Genomic DNA, 23,301 nt, shown 5'->3' with positions numbered 1-23,301 from the left:
GTGGGGTCGACCTTTTTAAGGTGAGCATACTCGCATCTGTCTGAACCCGGTGCGGTGTTGGCAACGGAGCCTAGTTTGGCAGCTATCTCAGACTGTCGCAGTTCATCGTACAAGAGTTTGGTGGTGGGTTCTTCACGGGCGGTGGGAGTGAATTGATCTAGTTGCTCCTGCAGGATTGATGTGTTTGTGAATTTTTCTGCAAGGGAGGTGGTGAAGTATTGTTCGGCGTTGTCGATGGAGCCCATGAAGATAGTGTTGTTGTTCCCAAGAATCTTCCGTGCAGCCCGTCTCTTGGAGTGATAATACAGGCCTTGCAGGCGAAGGGCTTCGGTGGGGTCGAATCTGGGGATGGATCTACCTTGCGGCGGGCGGCGTGAGGTTGGTGGGCGTGACTGAGATGACGGTTTGGGCGTGCGTGAGGTGTGTGATTTCTTTAAGCTGGTGGCCAGTTCTCGTGCGGCAGTGGCGAAGGTGGTGCAGTGTGTGGTGAATTCCTCCCAGGTAGAGTCTTCAGAGAAAGTTCCCTTCCACTTTTCACACCATCCTCATCGTCCGACGGGGGGGCATTGTGATTGCCTTCCCCTGGTGGTAGGTGGTCGGGTTCCCGATGAGGACGAGGTTGGTGCGAAGGGATCTCGTTGATGGTTTCATCCACTTGGTCAGTCAACCCAGGTGTGTGCTGCGGCGGTGGTGAATGGGATGGTGTGTCGGAATGGCGGGATACAGGCCTGGGGTGCAATGAAGGACTAGCGAAGTCGTCGGCAGAGTCCCAGTCTGCATGGTCTGAAGCAGCTAGAGACTGTTCAGCGTGGTGTTGTGGTGGTGGGTGCTGTGGTCTGTGGGCAGCTCCACCCTGCTGATGACGATATGCTTGGAGGATGGGGGTGAGCTGTGGTACCTTAGAAGAGGAGGAGTGGCGGTTGCGGCGGTGGAACGGTTGTGTTTGCTGACTTACTGGTGGTGGCGGAGCTACCCTGACGGATGCACGGTCCTCTGTGACTGTGGATGATGAGCTGCTGGAGGGTTTGGGACGTTCAGACATCTCCAGCAGACGTGAAAAGGCAGTGATGGCTGGCTGCATGTCTGTTGATGATGGCTCGGAAACAGAGGAGGGTGATGATGATGATGAAGGTGACGGAGGTGATGGAGACACGCTGTCCTCGCGGGTGAGTTGTCGCAGGCGGGAAAGTTGTGTGTGGATGCTGTCGATGATGTCATGGCGGGTGGATTGTGGGGAGGGGGGAGGCGGAGTTGGTGGTGGAGACAGTGTGGCAGCGGTGGAGGATTGAGAAATGTGGTGGTCCAGACCCTGTGCATTGTCGGGCGTTGATGGGGATATGAGTGGTGGAGTTTGACCAGAGATGGTGAACTGTGAGGGGAGTACAGGAGTGAACGGAGAGTTGGTACGGCAGGTGGTGAGTGGAGAATCCAGTGGGAGGAGTGATGGGTCCGGTGTGGAGCCAGGTGAAATGGACAAGCGGTCCAGTGTGTTGGGGGAATCAGAAGTTGAAGTTGTGCCTTGCTGGGTGGTGAAGCGCTGAGGTGGGATAAGTTTAGAAGGTGGTGGTATGGGTCCCATGGAGTGAGATGGAGCGAGAGGTGGTGGCTGGTGAACGATGTCAGGAGTATCTCTGGGATGTTCTGGCGAGGATCCACCATGTAGAGAAAGTCTATCGTCTTGTGAAGCTGGAAACCAACCAGGCGATGAGAACGATAGCTGTGGGGGACTTGGTACAGATGGTTGTGTGGGTGGTGAAGACGGTGTGAACGGGGCAGCCAGTGGATCCAGTGGTGTGTGATGGATGTGTCGTTTCGCCATGGGTATGGAGGCCTTCTTGGGTGAAGTGAGGCGGAACGACTCCTGTGGGGATAGAAGCCTGATGTCAAGCTTCATTGGCGATAGCGATGACGATGATGCGAGTTGGTGATGGCCCGGGACGAGTGTCAGTTCAGCAGTGGCAGGATCGATCACTGGTGTGGGCGGGCTGAACTGCGTGCCAGACTGGGAGGCTCTGGTGTGCGCTTCCCGATGGGACTGCCGCTCAGCTGGGTCCAAATAGACGCCGCAGGTGCCACAAAAGTAGTTCACGACGAGCTCCTCACGCTTGTGACACCTGGAGAAGTGTTTAGATAGGTGTTTCACGGTATCGACGCGTCGGCTCTGAAATTTACAGCCTTTGTGTGGGCAGTGAAGGTCTTGAGCCGAGCGGTCCGTGTTAAACGTCACTGTGCACTTCTCAGGAGGAGATCCGTCACCTTTAAGCCGACCATGATGTGTGCAGTTCCAATGACTGCTTAGAGCATGACGGGTACGGAAGTATTGCTTGCAGTAGACGCACCTCATTGCAAAAAGTCAAGGTGAGGTAACGTGTACCGCCAAACAGACGTGACACGATCTCTTGTAGCCACGTAAGCAATAGAAACAGCCGAAATACCAGCAAAGTTCGAAAAATAGGGGCCAAATTACGCTTTGTTAGCGGTATGTGGCGGGAAAACGCGCGAAAATGAACGGCACGCGTCAAAAAAGTTATAATTTGGCTTAAGTATGGTATCAAATATCGGCCCGTGTACGGCACGTACAGCGAAGTAGGGCTCCTGGCAGTGCTGAATCGGCCGCAATCGGAAAAAAAGAACCCAGAAACACTGTAATAACTCGCGTGGGCCACGGAGAGAAGGTACAAAGTGTCGGGCCGTGTAAAAAGTGATTTCCAAACACTTGCGAGCGAGTAACTTTCGATGGGCACGCGATACGCTTGACTCGCCGAACAAAAATATGCTCGGGAAAGTCTGGGATAAGAATCGCAAAATATCGTCGGTTGTCACCGATGTAATAACAGATAGTCGATAGGTTCAGCGGAGTGTACGTGCAGGAACAATTATATGTTGTGGTTGGGCGAATAGGTTCACTGCACGGCGAGAAAATAGCGGCGAGGATGGTCGATGCAAATGTAAACAAACAGTCGGTCGGGAATATATAATCGCGTTTGTGTAGAGACTATGTATCCCGAAATAAGTAAAGAGGCGGTTAAAATGTTTATCCCTCGATACAATCGCCGTGAAATAGTAGCAGCCGCAACTATCAGAGAGAGTTCGGTGGAAAATGCGGCAGATCGATGAGTTAGCGAGGAGAAAGTTCCGTATTGTGTGACGGTATTATTGTCACGCGATAATTGTTCGGTCTATTGAGCAGGCAAGTCGATGCAGTAGGAATTTAAATTCGTTACGTAGCAACCGAAAAACAGCCAACGGTCGCGTTTTGAAGTTAGGATAGAAAAACTTGCCAAATATTGGAACAATTTGGGAAAGACTGAGTATACCCGGGTATATCAGTAATATAACGCCAGCAGTAAATAAAAGTAAGTAAAGAGTTCGAATATAACGCGTTGTAGCGAAAAGTGCACGCGAATTTGAAATGGTAGCCAGGCAACCGTAAAATAGCCAACGGTCGTTTTAAAACTCGATGAGATTTCGTACGAATTTGTTGTCGAATTCGTACAAGATACCGTTTGTAGTTCTATATTGCCAGTGCCAACGCAAATTCGATGCGGTATTTAAGAAAACAACCCTCCAAACGCGTAATGGGGTCGTGACAGAATCTCGAGCAACTCACTTGCGAAAGTTCGTCTTCGAAATATCGGCGTTTTAGCGATAGTTGCGCGTGAAAACTCACACACAGTGTTCGTAACAGTAAGAGGACCAATTGCAGGAAAAAATTACGTGGTCAAAAGCGAAAAATAGTCCGAACCGAACGATGTAGGGAAATGCCGGTCGAAAGCTCCACTTCTGTATCGCTACGTAGATGAGTCCGAGTACGAAAATACCAAAGGGTCTTCCAATTCCAAGTCCAATTCCGGTGCAAATTCCAATTCCGATCCAAATCCAGTGACGTAAAAGCAAATCCAAATTCAAAGTCAACTAACCTTGATAAGTGTGATCCAATTAGCGTTCCAATTAGCGATCCAATTAACTTTCAACGAACCAATTAACGGAAACCAATCAAGTATAGCACTGCCTATTAAGCTGATAAGAACAGCACTGCCTATTAAGCTGATAAGAACACTTGATCTTATTTTGGGTGGGGACCGGGTAGGTTACGAAGTCGGGGTGTGCAATGACTACGCACCTGTGCATGCAAGACCGGTACACTCAGGGAGGCCGCTACTAGCGACGCAGATCGACAGAGGATGCGAACCTCTCCCCCGCAGACAGAACCGACAGAGAAACGAAAAGGAGAGATCGAGGATCTCTCGACGATACTAAGCCCAGGCATAAATGCCAGAACTTTGACAAAACGAACGAAAATGGACGAGACGAGATATTAAAAGGGACAGCGAGCTGCTCCTTTCACATCTACGTAACGGACGACGAACGGGCTATCCGGCAGTACAACCAATGAAGGCGACCCCCTTCAGCACCGTCCAACAAATGACCAACAATTAAGACATAAAATCCTTAGAAAAGGATACGCTGTTATTGTCGGTGATGGTGCCGACTAGGCCACGGAGCAACCATTCTTCCTCGAACTTCGTCCGCAGGGAGTGGCGATGTTCTAATTTCACCGCGAATCGGAAAGTCGACTTCGCCATCCGCAATACCGAAGAGGCATCGGGAGAGAGACGGTCAAACCTGCATCGATTGCGGTGAAGCCACAAATGATGGCGGAGGATGCCCAAAATGGCATTCACGGCAGCGGGGGTCTTCTTCGCTTCCGGAAATCCGAAGAGGATGGTGGAGATGGAGAGGGGAATGGAGAGGTCCAAGGACACCAGAAGAGGTGTAAGCCAGTCCCAGACGGTGATGGCGACCGGACAGTGACACAGTAGATGGAGAGCAGTTTCCTGCTCGCCACAGAAACAGTTGCCATCAACTTTCATGCCAAACCGAAGCAGGCGGTCCGCGGTGGCAAGGCGGCCATGAAAGTTGTAGTAATTTTTGTCTGCAACAGAGCGAACAAATCGCCATAGTGTAAGAGAGTGCCACACAGATGGCCAGTGGACCGTAATCTGCATTGCAGAGAATTTGTCTATTGCTTTATGTGGCGTCAGTGTACTTTCCAACAACGTAGAGTAAGTACGTGCTGCGGTGAGTTCCGCCAGTGGAATGGGAACGGTGTTATTGTTCCCTACCAACCACAAGTTATCGACCCGTCGTCCCTTGATCTGTATCCACGTTTGGATCATGGATTGGTAAAATTTTGGAATCTTCTTGATGAGATATGCAGGAATGGTTTCTCGAGCAAAGAACGTATCCAAATCTTGTTTAAAAACTTGGCTGATGTGATGTGAGAGCACCGAAGGCCACGGAATAGTGCATTGCGATAGCAGAAGGCGCCTGAGCCAGATGGTTCGCAAGGATAACGTCTTGGTTGCGACATGCACAACCCCTAAACCCCCCCAACAACGAGGAGCGACGGCAGAGCTGCGTGCGATGGGTTCTTTCCTTTTGCCCCATATAAAGGGAAACAATATTTTATTTATGGTGTGTATTACGGTTTTTGGCATATCAAAGATAGTCGTTTGGTACCAGAAAACACTGAGCCCTAACGTGTTAGCCAGGAGCGTTCGACCTTGGAGTGACAGCGATCGTGTGGACCAAGATGTTATTTTTGTCCTGAATTTATTGACGAGTGTGTCCCAGTCTGGCAGAACAGAGTTCCCGACACGACATCCCAGAACGATTAGAGAGTTGGACGTCCATTTCAAATTAATTGGTAAGTCTGATTTGAGTTTCCAAGTACCGAACAATAGTCCTTCTGTCTTTGAAATATTTAGTTGTGCACCCGTAGCGTTGGCATATCGTTCCAAGAGGTTAAATAACGCGAGCATACTAGAGTCAGACATCACAAAGCAAGTGGTGTCATCCGCGTATTGGAGGATCTTGACTCGTTCCCCAGATGGTAGTGGGAAGCCATCGATCTCCGGTGATTCCTGTATGGCACGCGTGAGCGGTTCCGCTCCTAAGACGTACAAGAGGGGCGAGAGGGGACAACCCTGCCGCACTCCCCGGGAAACAGAAAAAGGACCCCCGAGAGCACCGTTAATTAATATGCGTGAGTACAACGTAGTATAGAGCAACCGAACCCACGCGCGGAACGAAGGTCCGAAGTTCATGCTAATTAAGACATTCGCTAAAAAATCCCAATCTACTCTATCAAAGGCCTTTTCTTGATCGAGTGATATCAAAGCGCCCCCAACGTTCGATGAATTTGCATGGTCCAGACAGTCTTGCGTCAGACGCACGACTTCACCAGAGAAACGTCCCGGAATGCCACACGTCTGGCACGGGGATACAACACATGAGAGAACCTTGGCCAAGCGGCCAGTAAGAACTTTAGAGAGAATTTTGTAGTCTGTACAAAGTAATGTTATTGGGCGCCAATTTTTGGGATCTAACTTATCCCCTTTTTTATATAATAGCGTAATTATGCCAGTGCGTTGTGACAGGGACAATTGTCCTATGTGGTTTGATGCGTTTAAAACCGACACCAGGTCGGGACCCATACATTCCCAGAATGTACGGTAGAATTCATACGTGAGGCCATCCACCCCCGGAGATTTATTGGAAGAGAAGGAATGTAGAGCTGCAGTGCATTCTTCCAAAGTGACTTTTCCTTCGCAGAGGGCCGCTTCCTTGGTCGATAGTTTATAAATTAGGTTGTTCAGGAAAAAGGACTGTTCGGCTGCGTCGAGGTAGGCCGCCGTGAATAATGTCGTGTAAAAAACCATCCATACGTATAGCATACCAGATAAGCTTCTTATAATGCGGCCATGAACATCGTAGATTCCATCCATGAGGCTGCGTATGGCTCGCGACTTCTCTCGTTGATAAAAATATTTGGAAGAAGTTTCTCCTTCTTCTGCCCATTGTTCTCTGGCTCGTACACGTGCTCCAGCGGCTTTTCGTACATGGTGATCGTACAGCTGATCTTCAATGACTTTGAGTTCCGCGGTGACATTCTCGCCAGCATTACGGCGTGAATTGAGAGCGGTAAGTTGGTTGGACAATTGTTGATAATGTTGTCGTTGTGAGGCGGCGAGGTCCGATGCGAAATCTACAGTAATTTGTTGGAGTAATTGTTTGCCGACATCCCACCATACGGGTAATGAAGGATAGTGGTCTTGTTCCTTCTGCCAATCTTTCCAAAAGGAGTTGATTAGTCGGACATAATTCTCATTTTTTGTGAAGGTATTATTGAACTTCCAGTAGCCCCCCCCACGCTCCGGCACGTCCGGTAGAGAAAAGGAAAGATACACGTAGGAGTGGTCGCTTCTGAAATAAGGCAATATCGAGACTTCCCGAACAGACGGGACTAAGAAGGAAGATATCCAAATCATGTCCAGTCTTGATCCAACTTGGCCTCCAGCGCGGGACCATGTGTATGATCGTTGAGTAGGGTGGCGCGATCTCCATATGTCCACTAAGTTCAAGTCTCTAGTTAAAGTGGCCAAGGTGTGTGGCCAATTGTAGGCCCAAGGTGAGTTCGGGTTGCAGCCTATGCGGTCGATGTTTGCATCTACCACCGTATTAAAGTCTCCGCATACAATTGAAGGGAGTGAGATATCTATGAGAGGAAGGATGGAATTGAAAAATTCGATACCCGGTGTTTTTTCGTTGGGGCCGTAAACGTTGACGACTTGGAAGGAGATGGATTGGAAGGAGAACTGGAGCACTTGCAAACGCCCTTGAGAGTCGGATGAAGCGGAGAGGATAGTAAAGGAGGGATGGTAGAGGACAGCTACGCCGCGTGAGCGGGTCGTGCCAGGGGACGAAATAACTTTGTAGTTGGTTTTGTTGTTATCGTTGTCAGTTTCGTATGTGAGCCATCTTTCGAACTCCGCCTGACTGGTCGAGTGAGTTTCTTGGAGACAGACAATTGAAGGGCGAAAGCATGAGAGCCATGAGAATAGGACAGACCTCTGTGTTGTGTTACGGAGGCCTTGACAGTTCAGTGTGATAGTTGTAATTAATGATCTAGATGAGGTCATTGTGAAAAGGATAAGGTAAGAATTACTAAGAGGTAGAGCCCCCCTGGGTGGGAAGCACTGCCGCCAGTTTATACAAAGCGTCCGCGTTACGTGCTACAGCACTTGCAGACTCATCAGCAGGTTGTTGACCTGGGGTTGCATCTTTGTTGGGCATAGATAAGGTCACCATACGGGGAGCTGGTGAGTTTGGCAACTCTGCTTCCGACACCGTGGCGAAGGAAGCATTGTCATCACTAGGATAATCATCCTCGACAAGGTCTAGGTATTCAGCAGGATCGATCCGGTCCTCGTCTGAATCCTGTATATCATTAGCGTCGTCATCATCATTACTATTAGGGGTATCATTCGTTTTCGTGTCTTTGCCGGTCTCGTCGTCACCGTCCTCGTCCGTAGTCGTATTGTTGGCCTCGTCCATATCCGTTTCATCATCGTTATCGTTATCATCATCTTCGTCAGTATCCTGAGGAAGGGGCACCGTCTCAGGTCGGGAGTCCATGGGGTCACCGGTGGAATGATCGTCCGGGATGTGCGACCATGGGCACTCCTCGTCCGCGAGGCTCGATGCCAAATTGGTATTGTCAGCCGCCCCGTCGTTAGGCGCAGGTCGCTTCTCCTCCGGTTCTGGCGAAAGGGTGGGAGGATGGCGTCGCTTACCACGTCTTCGAACCGGGCTTGATGGTGTTGCTGGGGGAAGATCTATATCAACAGTGCTCCCCTCCCCAGAAGGGGCGGAAGATACCGGAGCACCGGACGCGCGGTCAGTAGCTGACTGGGTGTTATTATTTTTATTGTTTAATGGGGTGGATGACCCATCGGTACTCTCGGAGGGAGCAGGTTGTGGAAGATTGCTCCTCGCAGCCGCCGCATACGAGAGCATTGGTCGTGTAGGAGCAACAGATACCGAAGTGTGAGTACCACTAGCGCTATTGTTTGTAGCACTATCATTGTTATCACTACTACCAGTAGCAGCAATAGTATTAGATTGTTGGTATGTCGGGCAGTCCTTGATGACGTGCCCTTCTTTATGGCACTTAAAACAAACTGGTTTCTGCCCACTGTATTTGACAACACACCAGTGACCTGCGATACGCAGATGGGCCGGTATGTTCGCGATAATTTTCATGAGCACGTTGTGTTCTCCTGTATAAATGTTCTCATGCACCACTGATTTCATTGACTTGATGCCGCCACTATACGGGGCCAGTGCCCTAGTGATGGCTTCGTCCAGGATGCCATATGAGAGCCGGGAGATGTATACCATGTAAATGGAGATACCGACCTGAATTTTACAGGCTTACCATGAACAAGGAAATCCTGGTTCGAGAATGCGTTCATTTGCCGAGCATGATGAAAGGTCAGGCGATAGCGTTCTGGGGAGATTTGCACCACAGCCTCGATGGTGGGAGACAACTCCCTTGTCTTTAATAGATTGATTACATCTTTAGCTCCCTTTTTAGGAAGGGGGCAGTCCGGATGTAGTATGATATCTACGGTCCTTGACGCGTAAGGTATCATGATGGTTATAGTAATTTAATTTATTGTACTAATACTTATTATAGAAGAGGGCGTATGATAATCCAGCAATGCATGCAATCATGCATTCGATCATACAAACAAGAAAAGACGTTTCAGATAAGGAAAGATTCTCGATTACGCCCACGAAAAGAAAGAGACGCCGCTTAAAAATATAACGGCGAAGGCAAAATAGCGAATAATCTACAGTTAAACACTAAGTTCGCTGTAGAAGAAAAGGCAAAAAAGCAAAGGCAAAAGGCAAGAACGAAGCAATAACAAACAACGTGCTTCGCAATAAGTAAGATAACTTGAAAACTAAAGGTCCAAGTAAATTAATCGACGCTGAATAACAGCAATCAGCGTGAAGGCAGAAGAAATAGTAGAAAAAATACGAGCAAGAAGTTATAAAAACAACGCCCGATCAAAGTACAAAGTCCAAAGTCCGAATTCGAAAGTCCAAGGTCCAATCGATCGGTTTCTTCGGCAAATAAAACGTTCGAGCAAATATATAACTCGAAAGCACACAGTAAATAATAGTACTTGCTTATAGCAAGAAAAATTGAAGGTAATTCACACGTGAAGTCTCGTAACTTCACAAAAAATAAATCGAGGAAGAAAACTTCCCGAAAACAAAATGGCGTAAACACACGAAAATAATAAACAAGAACGAACACTGAAGAGTCGGAAGATGGCCAAACCACCCCCCGACGGGACCCTAACAACAAGCACAGAGGAAGACCCCCTCCCGTTCGGTTGCCCCCTAATTGGGCCCCCTAATAAGGAACTGCCAGAAAAATAATATACAAAATACAAAAATTGACAAACAAGGAACGAACTCACAGTTTTGACGACGATATTTATTACAACAAATGAAGATCAACAACGCGCAGACTCGATAACAGCAAATCTCGACAGGTCACCGTGTCCAACAGAGTTCTTATCAAGTTTAATATCCAAAAAAAGATGGGACCGATCGGTTGCCCTTAACTATTTACAGAGGTTATGTATTAAATTTACAGCTAACAAAACGATAACCGTTATCAGTATAGTAAATGTTGTAACGGACTGTCACTTTGCTACGATTACTACTACTCAATACTAAATTGTTCATATTAGTTTCGTAAATGATTGTTCATTTTCTAAGATGTAAATATTGTATAGGTAAGTCTAAGTTATATGTATATATGTACAGATAATAAATCAAAAAGAATAGTATTTATTTAGACATGTATTGAAAGAGTTAATTTTCTCCTTGTACATGATCATCACAACCCAGGTGTAAGCGATAGACGTTGTTAGATCCCTGTATGGCATCAGTACAGCACAGCTTACGGAATAGGGACTTGTATCGTCTAGTCATACCAAGTCTGTTCAGCACGAGTTCATTTTGCTTATACCAAGAACCGAGTGCCCCGACGACGAAGGGAAGTACCTCGCATTTTTTGCCCGTAGATAAAACAAAGTCTTTGAGCGGTTGGTATTTGTGGATTTTATTCTGAGCAGCAACCGATAGGGCGTCTTCATCGTTGTCAAAGGGGCAGGTTACATCTATAATAAGTACGTTGTTGTCCTCTTCAACGACAATGTCGGGCCGAAGGTTAAGGTCAGAATTTGCGACAGTTCTATCTGTGGTGACTGTTCCAAATCTAACAGCGTTTCTCAGTCTGTCCACGATGGCATTGTGTCTAGATCTTATTTGGACCATGTGGGGTCTGCAGTGGCAGATGATGTGTGGTAGTGTTTCAGGCTGGACACAGTGGCGACATGTTGGATCGGTGTTCGAAAAACGAGCTTTCACGGCATTTACGGGAAGAAGATTAAGTCTCGCTCTATGAATGAACCTCCAGTCCTTGAATCTTATATTTAGTCCGGTGCAATGCCACGTGGATCCATTGGCGTATTGGTCATCGGCCAAGCACCTCGCAACTTTACCCTGGTCTTGGTTGTTTAGCAAATCTTTGGAGCACCTGTCGAGAACCAACTGATGTAAGAAGTACGTTACACGCTCAGATTTAATCTCAGGGGAATCGTCGGCAGAGATGGTTGGTGCGTCATTTTCCACGTAGTTGAACGAGACCTTGAGACGGCGACAGGCTTGTCGTACGCGTGACCATAACGAGGAGTATGAGTAATAGAGATGGTCTGTGCGACGATCTTTGGTACCTGATAAGTACGTGGAGATGAGATCTGCTGTTGGTTGTTGTTGCGTGGAGCGTCGCACAATGTATTGCAATTCTTGTTTAGCCATTCCTTTCACATTCGGGTCAGTGGAGGACAGCATACGCACACCTTGCACGATAGCTTGGATGTCACATTCAGTGCGTGGATCGAACATAGCTAATCCTCCTACTCGTTTGTGAGAGAAAAAATAGGATTGTGATGCTCGTTGGGGCAGGCAGCAGATCTCTTTCATTGCAGCAATTATTGTTCTTTTATACTCGTCTAATGACTGTTTCAATGGGTTGCCCGCGCGTAAGGCGTATGTCAAACAGGGTTGGATGAATGTTCTTAGCGCGTCCATTTTTTGCCATGGGGCAAGGATGGAGTCCCGTATGATATTTATGTGTCGAATGAGTTTTGGGACTACGCTGGGCAGATCGTCGATATTGTGGATAAGGCCGATGGGGACACCAAGATATCTGTACGATTCTTCTTGAGATAGGGCGGGGATGTGTTCCCCTTGAATGATGTAATCTTGTGGATCGACAAATGTGGCTCGTTGTTTTGTGGATGTCAGCGTTAGTGTGGCACACTTATCTGGACGGAAACTCAGTCCTAGAATATTAGCCATTTCGGCAGCTTCGTATAGCAAACGTTGAAGAGCATCGTTGCTGCGGGCAATAAGGACTAAGTCGTCCGCATAAGCCAGGCAAGAGATTTGTGTGCCAAAGTGATCACAAGAGCCAGATTTGAGCTTAGAAGCTTTGGATTTGATCGATCGAAGGATGAGCTCTATGCAAAGGTTGAATAGTACAGGACTCATTGGGCATCCCTGTTTCACCCCGGAGTGAATGCAGATCTCGTCAGTGAGACCTTGAGGAGTCAAGATTTGGGTCGTGGCTCCAGTGTAAATGTTGGCACATAGTTGGACCATATCTTCCGGTACCCCAATGTGTGAAAGAGTGTGTTGGATGACCGAGTGAGGGATGCTGCCAAAAGCATTCCTCAAGTCCAGCCAGGCGATGTTCAGCTTCTTCTTGTTCATTCGAGCCTGGCCAACGAGTGATTTCAAAATGTAGGTGTGCTCGTAGCACCCCTCACTCGGCCTAGCGCTCTTCTGCTCCTGGGAGAGGATTTCGTTGTTAATGGCCCACTTAGTCAGCCGTTTAGCCAGTATGCCCGTGAACAATTTGTAGATGCATGACATCAAAGCTATGGGTCGAAAGTTGCTGACATCGGACTCGTCACCTTTCTTGTAGATGAGCACCGTTTTGGACGTTTTCCACAAGGGAGGGACGTCTTTCTGATGTCGACATCGGTTGAATATTAGTGCCAGAATTTTGCCAGTTGGGTCGATTCGTTTTAGGTGGCCATATTCAACACGATCAGCACCAGGGGCCGTGTTTGCGGTTGACCGTAGCTTTTGTGCAATCTCGAACTGAGATAGTGGGCTGTACAATTCGTCGTTTTCTCTGTCATCCATGACTTTAGGGACATATTTCTCGAGCATTTCACCCACAGCGTTCTCTATACAGTACTTCTCGTCGAAGCTGTCGGCAAAGTATGCGTGTGCTTCCTCAATGGAGCCAGAGTATGCTACAGAATTGTTGCATAAGATTTTACGCGCTGCTCGCTTTTTCGAGTGCTTGTACAAACCTTGGAGTCTTCGAGCTGCAGCTGGGTCGAACCGATTTTTCTGTGGGATTCCTTTCCCGATAGGGGGGCGACGAGGAGGTCGCTGGTTGTTCGCAGTTTTGGCAGTAGTGGTCACATTTGTGCGGCTTGTTGGAGATTTAGCCAGAAGGACGGCGAGGTCACGGGTTTCGGTCGCAAACGATGTGCACAAATCGCAAAATTCTGCCCAGCTATTCTCTTTCGAGAAACAGTCGTGCCATCGTTGTCGGAATTCCTCCAATGTCTTCACGTCCTCGTCTTGTGGAAGGCTTTCATCCGATTCGTCCAGCATTCCTTCGTCGGCTGAAGATGGGTTTTTATCGCACGGTGTTGTGGTGCGTGGTGGACGTGGAGGAAGAGGTTGAGCACTCTGAATGTTGTCGTCATCCGAGATATTGTCGTTATCGTGAATTAAGGCCGGTGAAGTATGGGAGTCTATGGCATGGTGCAGATGTGGTGAGGACTCCTCCTCAATGTTCTCGTCTGGGTTGATCTCTTGTTGTATGAAGCGATCATCGAGTTGGGGAGGAGACACAATCCCTCGCTCAGCACTGTTAAGGCTCTGCATCCTGCGATATTCCCTCAGGATAGGTGTAAGATTGAGGTTGGCAGATGATCGTGAGGAGTGTTGGTCACGCCGGTAGTGTGGATGTGTTTGTTTAGTTAATGGAATCGGGGGAGCAACCTCTATTATTGTGCGCCGGTCTGTGGTGGTGGAGCTGGTGTTGTTTACTTCCATGTATCGTCCTATCGCTGTTGTCGCAGGTAAAGGGTCGTCGGACGAGGATGTGCTGTTAGAATCGTATGACGGCAAGTTGGAAGGAGAAACAGACGTCTCTAGTCGGTGGTGGTCATTTGGCGGATTCGTTCTGTGTGCTGGCGGTGGAGCAGGGGCCAGCTTTTCTTTGGACAGCATTTGTCGCAGGAAGACCAGTCGCGAATCGATGTTGGTTAGGATTATACGGCGGTCCTGGGCAATTTGAGAATGGTCGGGCGACTTCGGTGACAGACGTGGTGGAGACTGGGATCCCAGGGTAAACTGTGAATCAAGGCGGCCATTGGTGGGGGAGGATGATGCTTGAGTATAGTTATTTCTGGGAGTTGGAGCCGTATGGAGCGCCGGTGATGAGGAGCTAAACATGAGGTGAGATGGGGTCTGGTTGGACGATTGTGATGGGTTTGGGGATGATGAGCTCTGGGATCCTTCTGGTGAGGATCTCGCCGAGAGCGATAGATGGTCCTGTTGGTATGTGGACGCTGTGAACCTGGTGGGGCTTCGGTGAAGTATTGTAAATTGCGATGGAGTGGCAGTAAGTGAGGAGCTGTACGTGGGTGAAGTTTGCGAGGATAGCTCGGGCGACGAAGCAGCATGTATGGAGAGTTGATCTTCCTGGGAACGCCCTTGAGTGAGTAAGTCGGGAGATGTATTATGAGGGGGATCGTGACATTTCCCAATTTGTGCAGGTTCCGTAGGCTGGCTTAGGGGATTGTCGGGCATCGATGGAGTTGATGAAGGAGCTGATGATGTAGGGGTTGTGATAGGCGTGCTGCCTTGGTCAGTGTTATCCTGTGCTAGTAGGTTGATACCTGGTATGGGAGATACCGGTGATAATGATAGACGAGAGGATGTAGAAGGAGTGAAAGGCTTGGCAAGTGGATTAAGAATGCGCATGTTGGTATTGGGTTGACGTGTCGCCGTAGGTACGATGGTTTTCTTTGGTGAAGTGAGGCGGAATGATTCTTGTGGCGATAGGAGCTTGATATCGAGCTTCATGGGCAATAGTGATGGTGTTGTCCGTTGACTACGCTCATGCTGGGCATATAATAGCGATTGGTCCGGGCCCGCCATAAGGGACAGCTCATCTGTTGCAGGGTCAATTACTGGGATGGGTGGGCTAAACGCTTGTCCTGACTGCGTGGCCGTAGCATGAGCTTTCCTATGTGCGTAGCGTTCCGCGGGATCCATAAAAACTCGGCATTGCTGACAATGGTACTGTATAACCAGCTCACTTTTCTTGTGGTGTTTGGAAAAGTGTTTTGCTAAGTGTCTGGTAGTGTCTACACGTTTACTGACAAATTTACAGCCCCGGTGTGGGCAGCGGAGATCTTGAGAAGTGCAGTCCGTTTGGAAAACGAGCGTGCACTGATTTGTCTGTGTATTTGTTTGAGCATGATGGTGTGTGTTCTGCCAGTGCTCTTTCAGTTCGGACCGCGTCCGAAAATCGGCGTTGCAGTATACACACCGCATTATTAGTAGTCTATATGCGGTGTTGAAAGTTTGTTATTCTCTCGAGATTGCTTGAACGAGTGTCAGGGTAGCGTACATGGAAATACCGTTGTGGGGAATAACCGGCGGCCGTAGAATAGCTAAGAATCGGTGGAGAACGCACGAAATCGATAGCGAATAATCTAACAGTCGCACAAGTAGGTTTAAATACGACGCGGGGAATTCCCCTATGTAGAGTTGATCGACAGGTCGACAAAGCAAACGAATTACGCTTCTGATTATTACCGCTACGTGTTAAAAGCGGTTTGAATGTTTACAGTCGCCGTAGGATAGTAGAAGCAACAACTATCAAATAGAGTACAGTGAGAAATACGGCTGTTCGATGAACAAGCGGCGAGAGAGTTCCGTATTGTGTGACGGTATTATTGTCACGCGATAATTGTTCGGTCTATTGAGCAGGCAAGTCGATGTAGTAAGAATTTAAATTCGTTACGTAGCAACCGAATAATATCCAACGGTCGCTTCGAAAGAACTTGCGTTGCTGTCTTGCGGTTTATAGATTGAGAGGTTTAAATACCGTATGGGGTGGTAATAATCGAGTTATTTGAGGTGTTATTCGCTCTGGTTTGAAGAAATAGCGCTTGGAACAAGCCGTATATAAGCACGAGATATGCGTAGCGACACCACGTTGCCCGATTTAAATTCGTTGCGTAGCGACCGAACAATATCCAACGGTCGATTTAAAACTTGTGTGTATTTCTCGCGAATTATTCGCCCAAAGTGGTTTAAAATTCCGTATGGGACGTTCATAAACGATGAAACACGTAATCACGGCACAATGACCTGCAAACTGTTCCGCTAAACACGTAGCGAAGTTTCGGCAAGATGTCCGGTATCGTGCTCAGAAAGTTGACCGGCCAAATCACGGCTTTTAGCACTAGTTGCGGTAGGAAAAACTCGCACGGAGTGATCGTGGAGAATGCTAAACCGCTTGCGATGGGATAGATGTTATGAATCGCAGTATATGGTCCCGTTCGAGTGATATATAGGAATGCCGGTCAGAAAGTCAAACGTCTGTATCGCTTCGTATAAAAAATCCGAAGAAATCCAAATTCAATATTTCCAAGGGAGAGTCCAAAGCCAAGTCCGAGTCCGATCCAGTTCTGCGACGTAGAAGAAACACAATCCAAATCAAAATCAAATCAAATCCACTAACCTTGAGAGTGTAATCCAATTAGTGAGCATTTACCTTTTAACCGAACCAATTAACGAAAATTAATCAAGTATAGCACTGCCAATTAAGCTGATAAGAACAGATACTACACTTGATCTTATTTGGGTGGGGACCGGGTAGGTTACGAAGTCGGGGTGTGCAATGACGACGAACCCTTACGTGCAAGACCGGTACACTCAAGGAGGCCGCTACAAGCGACGCAGATCGACAGAGGTTGTGAACCTCTCCCCCGCGGACAAAACCGACAGAGAACAAAAAGGTAAGATCTAGGATCTTTCGACGATACTAAGCCCTGGCATAAATGTCAGAACTTTGACAAAACGCACGAAAATGACGAGACGAGATATTGAAAAGGACAGCAAGCTGCCTTTTCGCAATCTACGCAACGTACGACGAACGGGCTATCCGGCAGTACAACCAATGAAGGCGACCCCCATCAGCACCCGTCCCACATATTACCAACATTCAAGACATAAAATCCGTACAAAAGGATACGATGTTTTCGTCTGTGATGGTACCGATAAGGCCACGAATCAACCATTCGTTTTCGAACTGCGTCAACAGACAGTGGCGATGTTCAAGTTTCACCGCGAATCGGAAGGTCGACTTCGCCATCCGCAATACCGAGGAGGCATCGGGAGAGAGACGGTCAAACCTGCATAGATTGCGGTGAAGCCACAGATGATGGCGAAAAATACCCAAGAGGGCATTCACGGCAGCGGGGATATTCTTCGCGTCCGGAAAGCCGAAGAGAATGGTGGAGATGGATAGGGGAGATGGTATGTCCAAAGACACCAGTAGAGGGGTCATCCAGGCCCAAACGGTCTTGGCGACGGGACAGGAGTAAAAAAGGTGGATAGCAGTTTCCTGCTCTCCACAGAAACAGTTCGCATCTACTTTCATGCCAAAGCGCAGAAGGCGGTCTGCGGTGGCCAAGCGGCCATGAAAGTTATAATAGTTCGTATCTGCAATTGTTCTTACAAATCGCCAGAGGTGAAGAGAGCGCCACACAGACGGCCAATGTACCGTGATCTGCATGCTGCTGAATTTTTCAATAGCCTTGTGAGGTAACAAGGAACGCTCCAGTAGGACAGAGTAAGTACGGTGGGCAGTGAGCTCCGTAAGCGGCATAGGTGTGTTGTTATTGTTCCCGAGCAACCACGAATCATTCTCACGTCGTCCCCCCAGTTGCAGCCAGGCATGCACAACAGATTGATAAAATTTGGGCAGCCGTTTAATTTTATATGCGGGAATGGATTCCCGGGAAAAAAAGGTGTCCAGGTCTTGTGAAAAGACTTGGCGAACATGGGCAGAAAAAAGGGAAGGCCAAGGAACAGTATTCCTTGAAAGCAAAAGACGGCGAAGACAAATTGCTCGCAAAGATAAAATTTTCGTACCAATATGCACGACTCCCAACCCCCCCCGAAGACGAGGAGCAACGGCAGAGCTGCGCGCAATCGGTTCTTTTGGCTTGTTCCAAATAAAAGGGAACAAGATCTTGTTGATAGCATGAATGACCGTCTTTGGCATATCAAAAATTGTCGCTTGGTACCAAAAGATACTTAGACCCAGAGTGTTTGCAAGCAGGGTTCTACCCTGCAGAGACAGGGATCGCGAGGACCAAGATGTTGTTTTTTGTTTAAATTTTTGTATGAGCATTTCCCAATCCGGTAAAACTGAATTCCCAACCCGACATCCCAGAATAATCAAGGAATCGGACGACCATTTTAAAGCGACGGGTAAGTCAGTCCTTGATGCCCAAGAACCAAAAAGGAGACCTTCCGTCTTGTCAAGATTGAGCTTTCCGCCTGTGGCTCTGGAAAAACGATCACAAACCTTCAGCAGGGCAAGCAGGCTGGCATCGTCCATGACGAAACAAGAAGTATCATCGGCGTATTGCAGGATTTTCACGGTGTCGCCGTTGGGTAGCGGGAAACCATGGATAGCGTCCGATGCCTGAATCGCTCGAGAAAGCGGTTCGGCAACCAAAATGTATAAAAGCGGGGAAAGGGGACAACCCTGCCGCACTCCCCGGGAAACAGAAAAAGGACCCCCGAGAGCACCGTTGATTAAAATACGTGAATATAACGTGGTGTATAGCAGACGAACCCACGTTCGGAAGGAAGGTCCGAAGTTCATTGTAATTAAGACTTTTTGTAAGAAGTCCCAATCCACTCGATCAAATGCCTTTTCTTGGTCAAGTGATATCAGAGTTCCCCCAAGATTCGAAGAGTTTGCATGATCCAGGCAATCCTGCACCAAACGTACGATTTCGCCGGAAAAACGCCCCGGAATGCCACATGTCTGGCACGGAGAAACTATACTAGGGAGGACCTTGGCCAAACGGCCAGTAAGCACTTTCGAAAGTATCTTGTAATCGGAACAGAGTAAGGTGATGGGACGCCAGTTCTTGGGTTCCAATTTGTCGCCCTTTTTATAAAGCAGGGTTATGATGCCTGTTCTTTGCCATAAGGATAGCTTCCCGTTACTAAACGAGGCATTGAGCACCGATACTAAGTCCGGGCCTAAAATATTCCAAAAAGTACGATAAAATTCATAGGTTAGGCCATCCACTCCCGGAGATTTATTAGTGGAAAAAGAATTGAGGGCAGCAGTACACTCCTCCAAGGTAACAGCTCCCTCACAAAGGGCTGCTTCCGTAGGGGACAGTTTGTGTATGATCCTGTCCAAGAAAAAAGTTTGTTCTGCTGCATCCAAGTAAGCTGCAGAAAAAAGGGTAGTGTAAAACAGCATCCACACGTGCAATATGCCACGTAAGGTTCGTACTGTGCGTCCGGATACATCGTTTATGGCATGCATTAAGTTGCGTACAGCGCGGGTTTTTTCACGCTGGAAAAAATATTTGGAGGAAATCTCCCCCTCCTCGGCCCAACGTTCTCGGGCACGCAAACGCGCACCAGCTGCCTTGTGGCGATAATGTTCTTACAATTCGTCTTCGACCTCTCGGAGTTGTTCAGTCACATCTTCACCAGCGTCACGACGTGACGATAAAAAATGAAGATGACTGCTGAGGTTTTTATGAGTGTCCTTCTGTTTGGCCGCTACGTCGGTAGCAAAGTCCACAGTCAGTTGGCGAATTAGATTCTTGCCAACATCCCACCACACTGGTAGTGAAGGGTAATGGATTTGTTCTTGTTTCCATTCTGTCCAAAAATCTTTTATTAATTTAAGATAGGTGGCATTATTTAATAGGGCTTTATTAAATTTCCAGCAGCCCCGCCCACGCTCCGGCGCGTCCGGAAGGGAAAAAGAAAGATACACGTACGAGTGGTCACTGTGAAAGTAAGGTAAGATAGAGACTTCCTTAACGCGTGGTATAAAAGTCGATGACACCCAGAACATATCCAGTCGCGATGCAACTTGTCCATGGGCGCGAGACCAGGTATATGAACGTTCGTCGGGATGGCGTGATCTCCATATATCTGTTAGATTAAGTTCGTGGGTGAGGTTGGCCAAGGTGTGTGGCCAATTGTAAGCCCAAGGTGACGTTGGGTTGCAGCCAGTACGATCAATGAGGGGATCGACCACCGTATTAAAATCTCCTCCTATGATGGTAGGGAGAGAGACATCAAGCAGAGGGAGGATGGAATTAAAGAACTCGATGCCAGGGTTCTTTTGATTAGGACCGTAGAGGTTAACAAGCTGGAAGGGTGTGGAATGAAAGGAAAAATGGATGACTTGCAACCGACCTTGTGAGTCGGTTGAAGAAGAAAGAACAGAAAGAGAAGGGTGATAAAGAACGGCAACGCCCCGCGAACGGGTCGTGCCGGGAGAAGAAAGAACTTTGTACATAGACTTGTTGTTATCATGGCGATTTTCATCGTCGATCCATCGTTCAAACTCCGTTTGACTTGTGGCATGGGTTTCTTGCAGGCACACGATCATGGGCGAAAAACAAGAAAGCCAGGAAAATAATACGGACCTCTGTTGCGAATTGCGGAGGCCCTGGCAATTCAATGTAATAATAGTAATTGGTGATGATGAATAAGTCATTGTAAAAAGGTTAAAGGCAAGCAAAATTCAAAAAAGAAAAGAAAGAAAGAAAGAAAAAGGAAAAGAAAAAAGAAAAACAGAAAGAAAAAAGGAAAAAAGAAAAAGAAAAAAGAAAAAAAGAAAAGGGAAAAAAGAAAAAGGGAAAAACAAAAAGGAAAAGTAAAAAGGAAAAAATAAAAAGAAAAGAAAAAAGTTCAAAAAGAAAGGGAAAAGACAAAAAAATTGTTTAATAAGTTAATAAGATGGAGAGCCCCCCTGGGTGGGAAGCACTGCCGCCAATTTATATAAAGCGTCTGCGTCGTGTGCCACGGCACCAGCAGATTCATTGCGGTTCTCAGGTCGTTTGTCTTTCCTGAGTGAAAGTCGCACGGGACGAGGAGCAGGCGAGTTGGGCAGCTCCGCCTCCGAAACAGTAGCGAAGGAATCACCATCATCGCTGGGATATTCATCCTCGCCAAGGTCTAGGTAGTCGGCTGGGTCCATTTGGTCCACTTCCGATTGCTGTGACTCTTTGTCGTCACCACTATGATCATTTTCATCATTATCATCGTTATCATCGTAATCGTCATTTTCATCATTATCGTCATTATCAACATTATCACTATTAGCATCCTTATCATCATCGCCATCCAGGTTCGTATTCGTGTTTGTCTCGTCGTCCATGTCCGATTCATCATTATCATCATCATCATCCTCGCCGGTGTCCGCAGGAAGGCACAGTTTCAGGAGGGATTCCGTGCTCATGGGATCCGGTGTGACAGCAATGTCACCAACGTCCAAGTCATCGGGCGTTGCACGTTTCTCCTCTGGCTGCGGCGAGTGAGTAGGCGAATGGCGTCGTTTCCCACGTCGTCGAACGGGGCTGGAAACGGTCGAAGGGGAAGACTCCGTGTTGACAGTGCCACCCCCCCCAGAAGGGGCAGAAAGGGCAGGCAAGGCAGAAGAGGCAGATTCCGGAGCGCCAGAGACGCAGGCAGGAGCCGACTGGGCACTACTATTATTAATATTTAATAAGGGAGTGGATGACCCGTACTCGGAGGTGTTGAAAGGCAAGGACCACTCGTAACCGCAGCATACGAGCGCGAAGGAGCGGAAGGTACAGAAGACTCTGTAGTATTATTATAGCTACCGGTAGTAGCAGCATCGTTATCTTTGTTATGATAACTATCAAGGGCAGCTCGAAAAGACGGACAGTCAGCGATGACGTGTCCCTCTTTGTGGCATTTGAAACACACGGGTTTTTGGCCACTGTATTTCACCACGCACCAATGTCCTGCAATACGAAGGCGCAGGGATGTTGGAAGTTATCTTCATGAGCACGTTGTGCTCACCGGTATATATTTTCTCATGCAGCACCGATTTGATCGTCTTGATGCCGCCACTGTAAGGTGCAAGTGCCCTGGTGATGGCTTCATCAGGGATGCCATAAGAAAGACGGGAGATGTAGACCCACGTGAATGGGGAAACTGATCGAAATTCCACGGGCTTTCCATGCACGAGGAAGTCTTGGTTGGAGAAAGCTTGCATTTGGCGAGCGTGAAAGTTAGGCGATATCGCCTGGTGAGATTTGAACGACCGCTGATAGTAGAAGACAACTCCCGTGTCTTTAAAAGATTTATCACATCCTTGGCTCCCTTTTTAGGAAGGGGGCAGTCAGGATGGAGAATGATATCGACTGTTCTTGAAGCATACGGTATCATTATTAAATATTAGTTAATCCGTTCAAAAATAATATCAAACGGGGGCGTATGAAAAAATTAAAAATGCATGCAATCATGCATTCAATTCATACAAACAAGAAGGCAGGCGTTTATGGCAGAAAAAAACGCCCAAAGCAGAAAAGTCTTCGGTCAAACAGACCAAAATAATAGTAGAAAAAGTATAGAACAACACCAGTAGAAATATAACAACTAGTGCAAAACACTCAGGATATTAGCGTATCTTCAAGCAAAAGCGACTACGCCCACGAATAATATATAACGCCGCAAATATACAACGGCAAAGGCAAAATAAGAAAATCTACAGTGAAATATGAAATTCACTGTAGAACAAAAAGGCAGAAGGCAGAATACGCTAGTCTAAAACAAACTAGCAAAAATACAAGGAAAAATAGGCAGAAACGAAGCAACAAACAACGTGCTTCGCGAAAAGTATAAACTTGAACGGCAAAGGTCCAAGCAAATCAAACGATAAATTAAGCAAAGCTGAATGACAGCAATCAGCGTTAAGGCAAAGATAAACTAATAGAAAATACGAGCAAGAAGTTATAAAACAACGCCCGATCAAAGTACAAACGACCTTCGATAAACGATCGTTCTTTAGAGTAAGATAAACGTTCGAGCAAATATAAAACTCGAAAGCACACAGTATATAGCAGTTCCTACTTATAGCAGAAACCAAAAAGAATATAAATCACACGTGAAGTCTTGTAGCTTCAAAAAAGTCGAGGAAGAAAGCTTCCCGATAACAAAATGGCGATAAACACGAAATAT

General features: G+C 47.5%; 1 protein-coding gene across 1 annotated transcript; it reads right to left on the bottom strand.

Annotated features, from left to right (window-relative positions):
• Positions 1–433: 433 nt before the first annotated feature.
• Positions 434–1,819, bottom strand: LOC124449160 (cell surface glycoprotein 1-like). The gene has a single exon (XM_047000111.1). It carries the CDS (start codon positions 1,817–1,819, stop codon positions 434–436), a length of 1,386 nt encoding a protein of 461 aa, XP_046856067.1.
• Positions 1,820–23,301: the final 21,482 nt, after the last annotated feature.

Source organism: Xenia sp. Carnegie-2017, unplaced genomic scaffold (genome assembly GCF_021976095.1).
Source record: "Xenia sp. Carnegie-2017 unplaced genomic scaffold, XeniaSp_v1 HiC_scaffold_23, whole genome shotgun sequence".
Taxonomy (NCBI): Eukaryota; Metazoa; Cnidaria; class Anthozoa; order Malacalcyonacea; family Xeniidae; genus Xenia; species Xenia sp. Carnegie-2017.
Note: the sequence above shows the minus strand (reverse complement) of the source record. Positions and strands in the feature narration are given on the sequence as shown.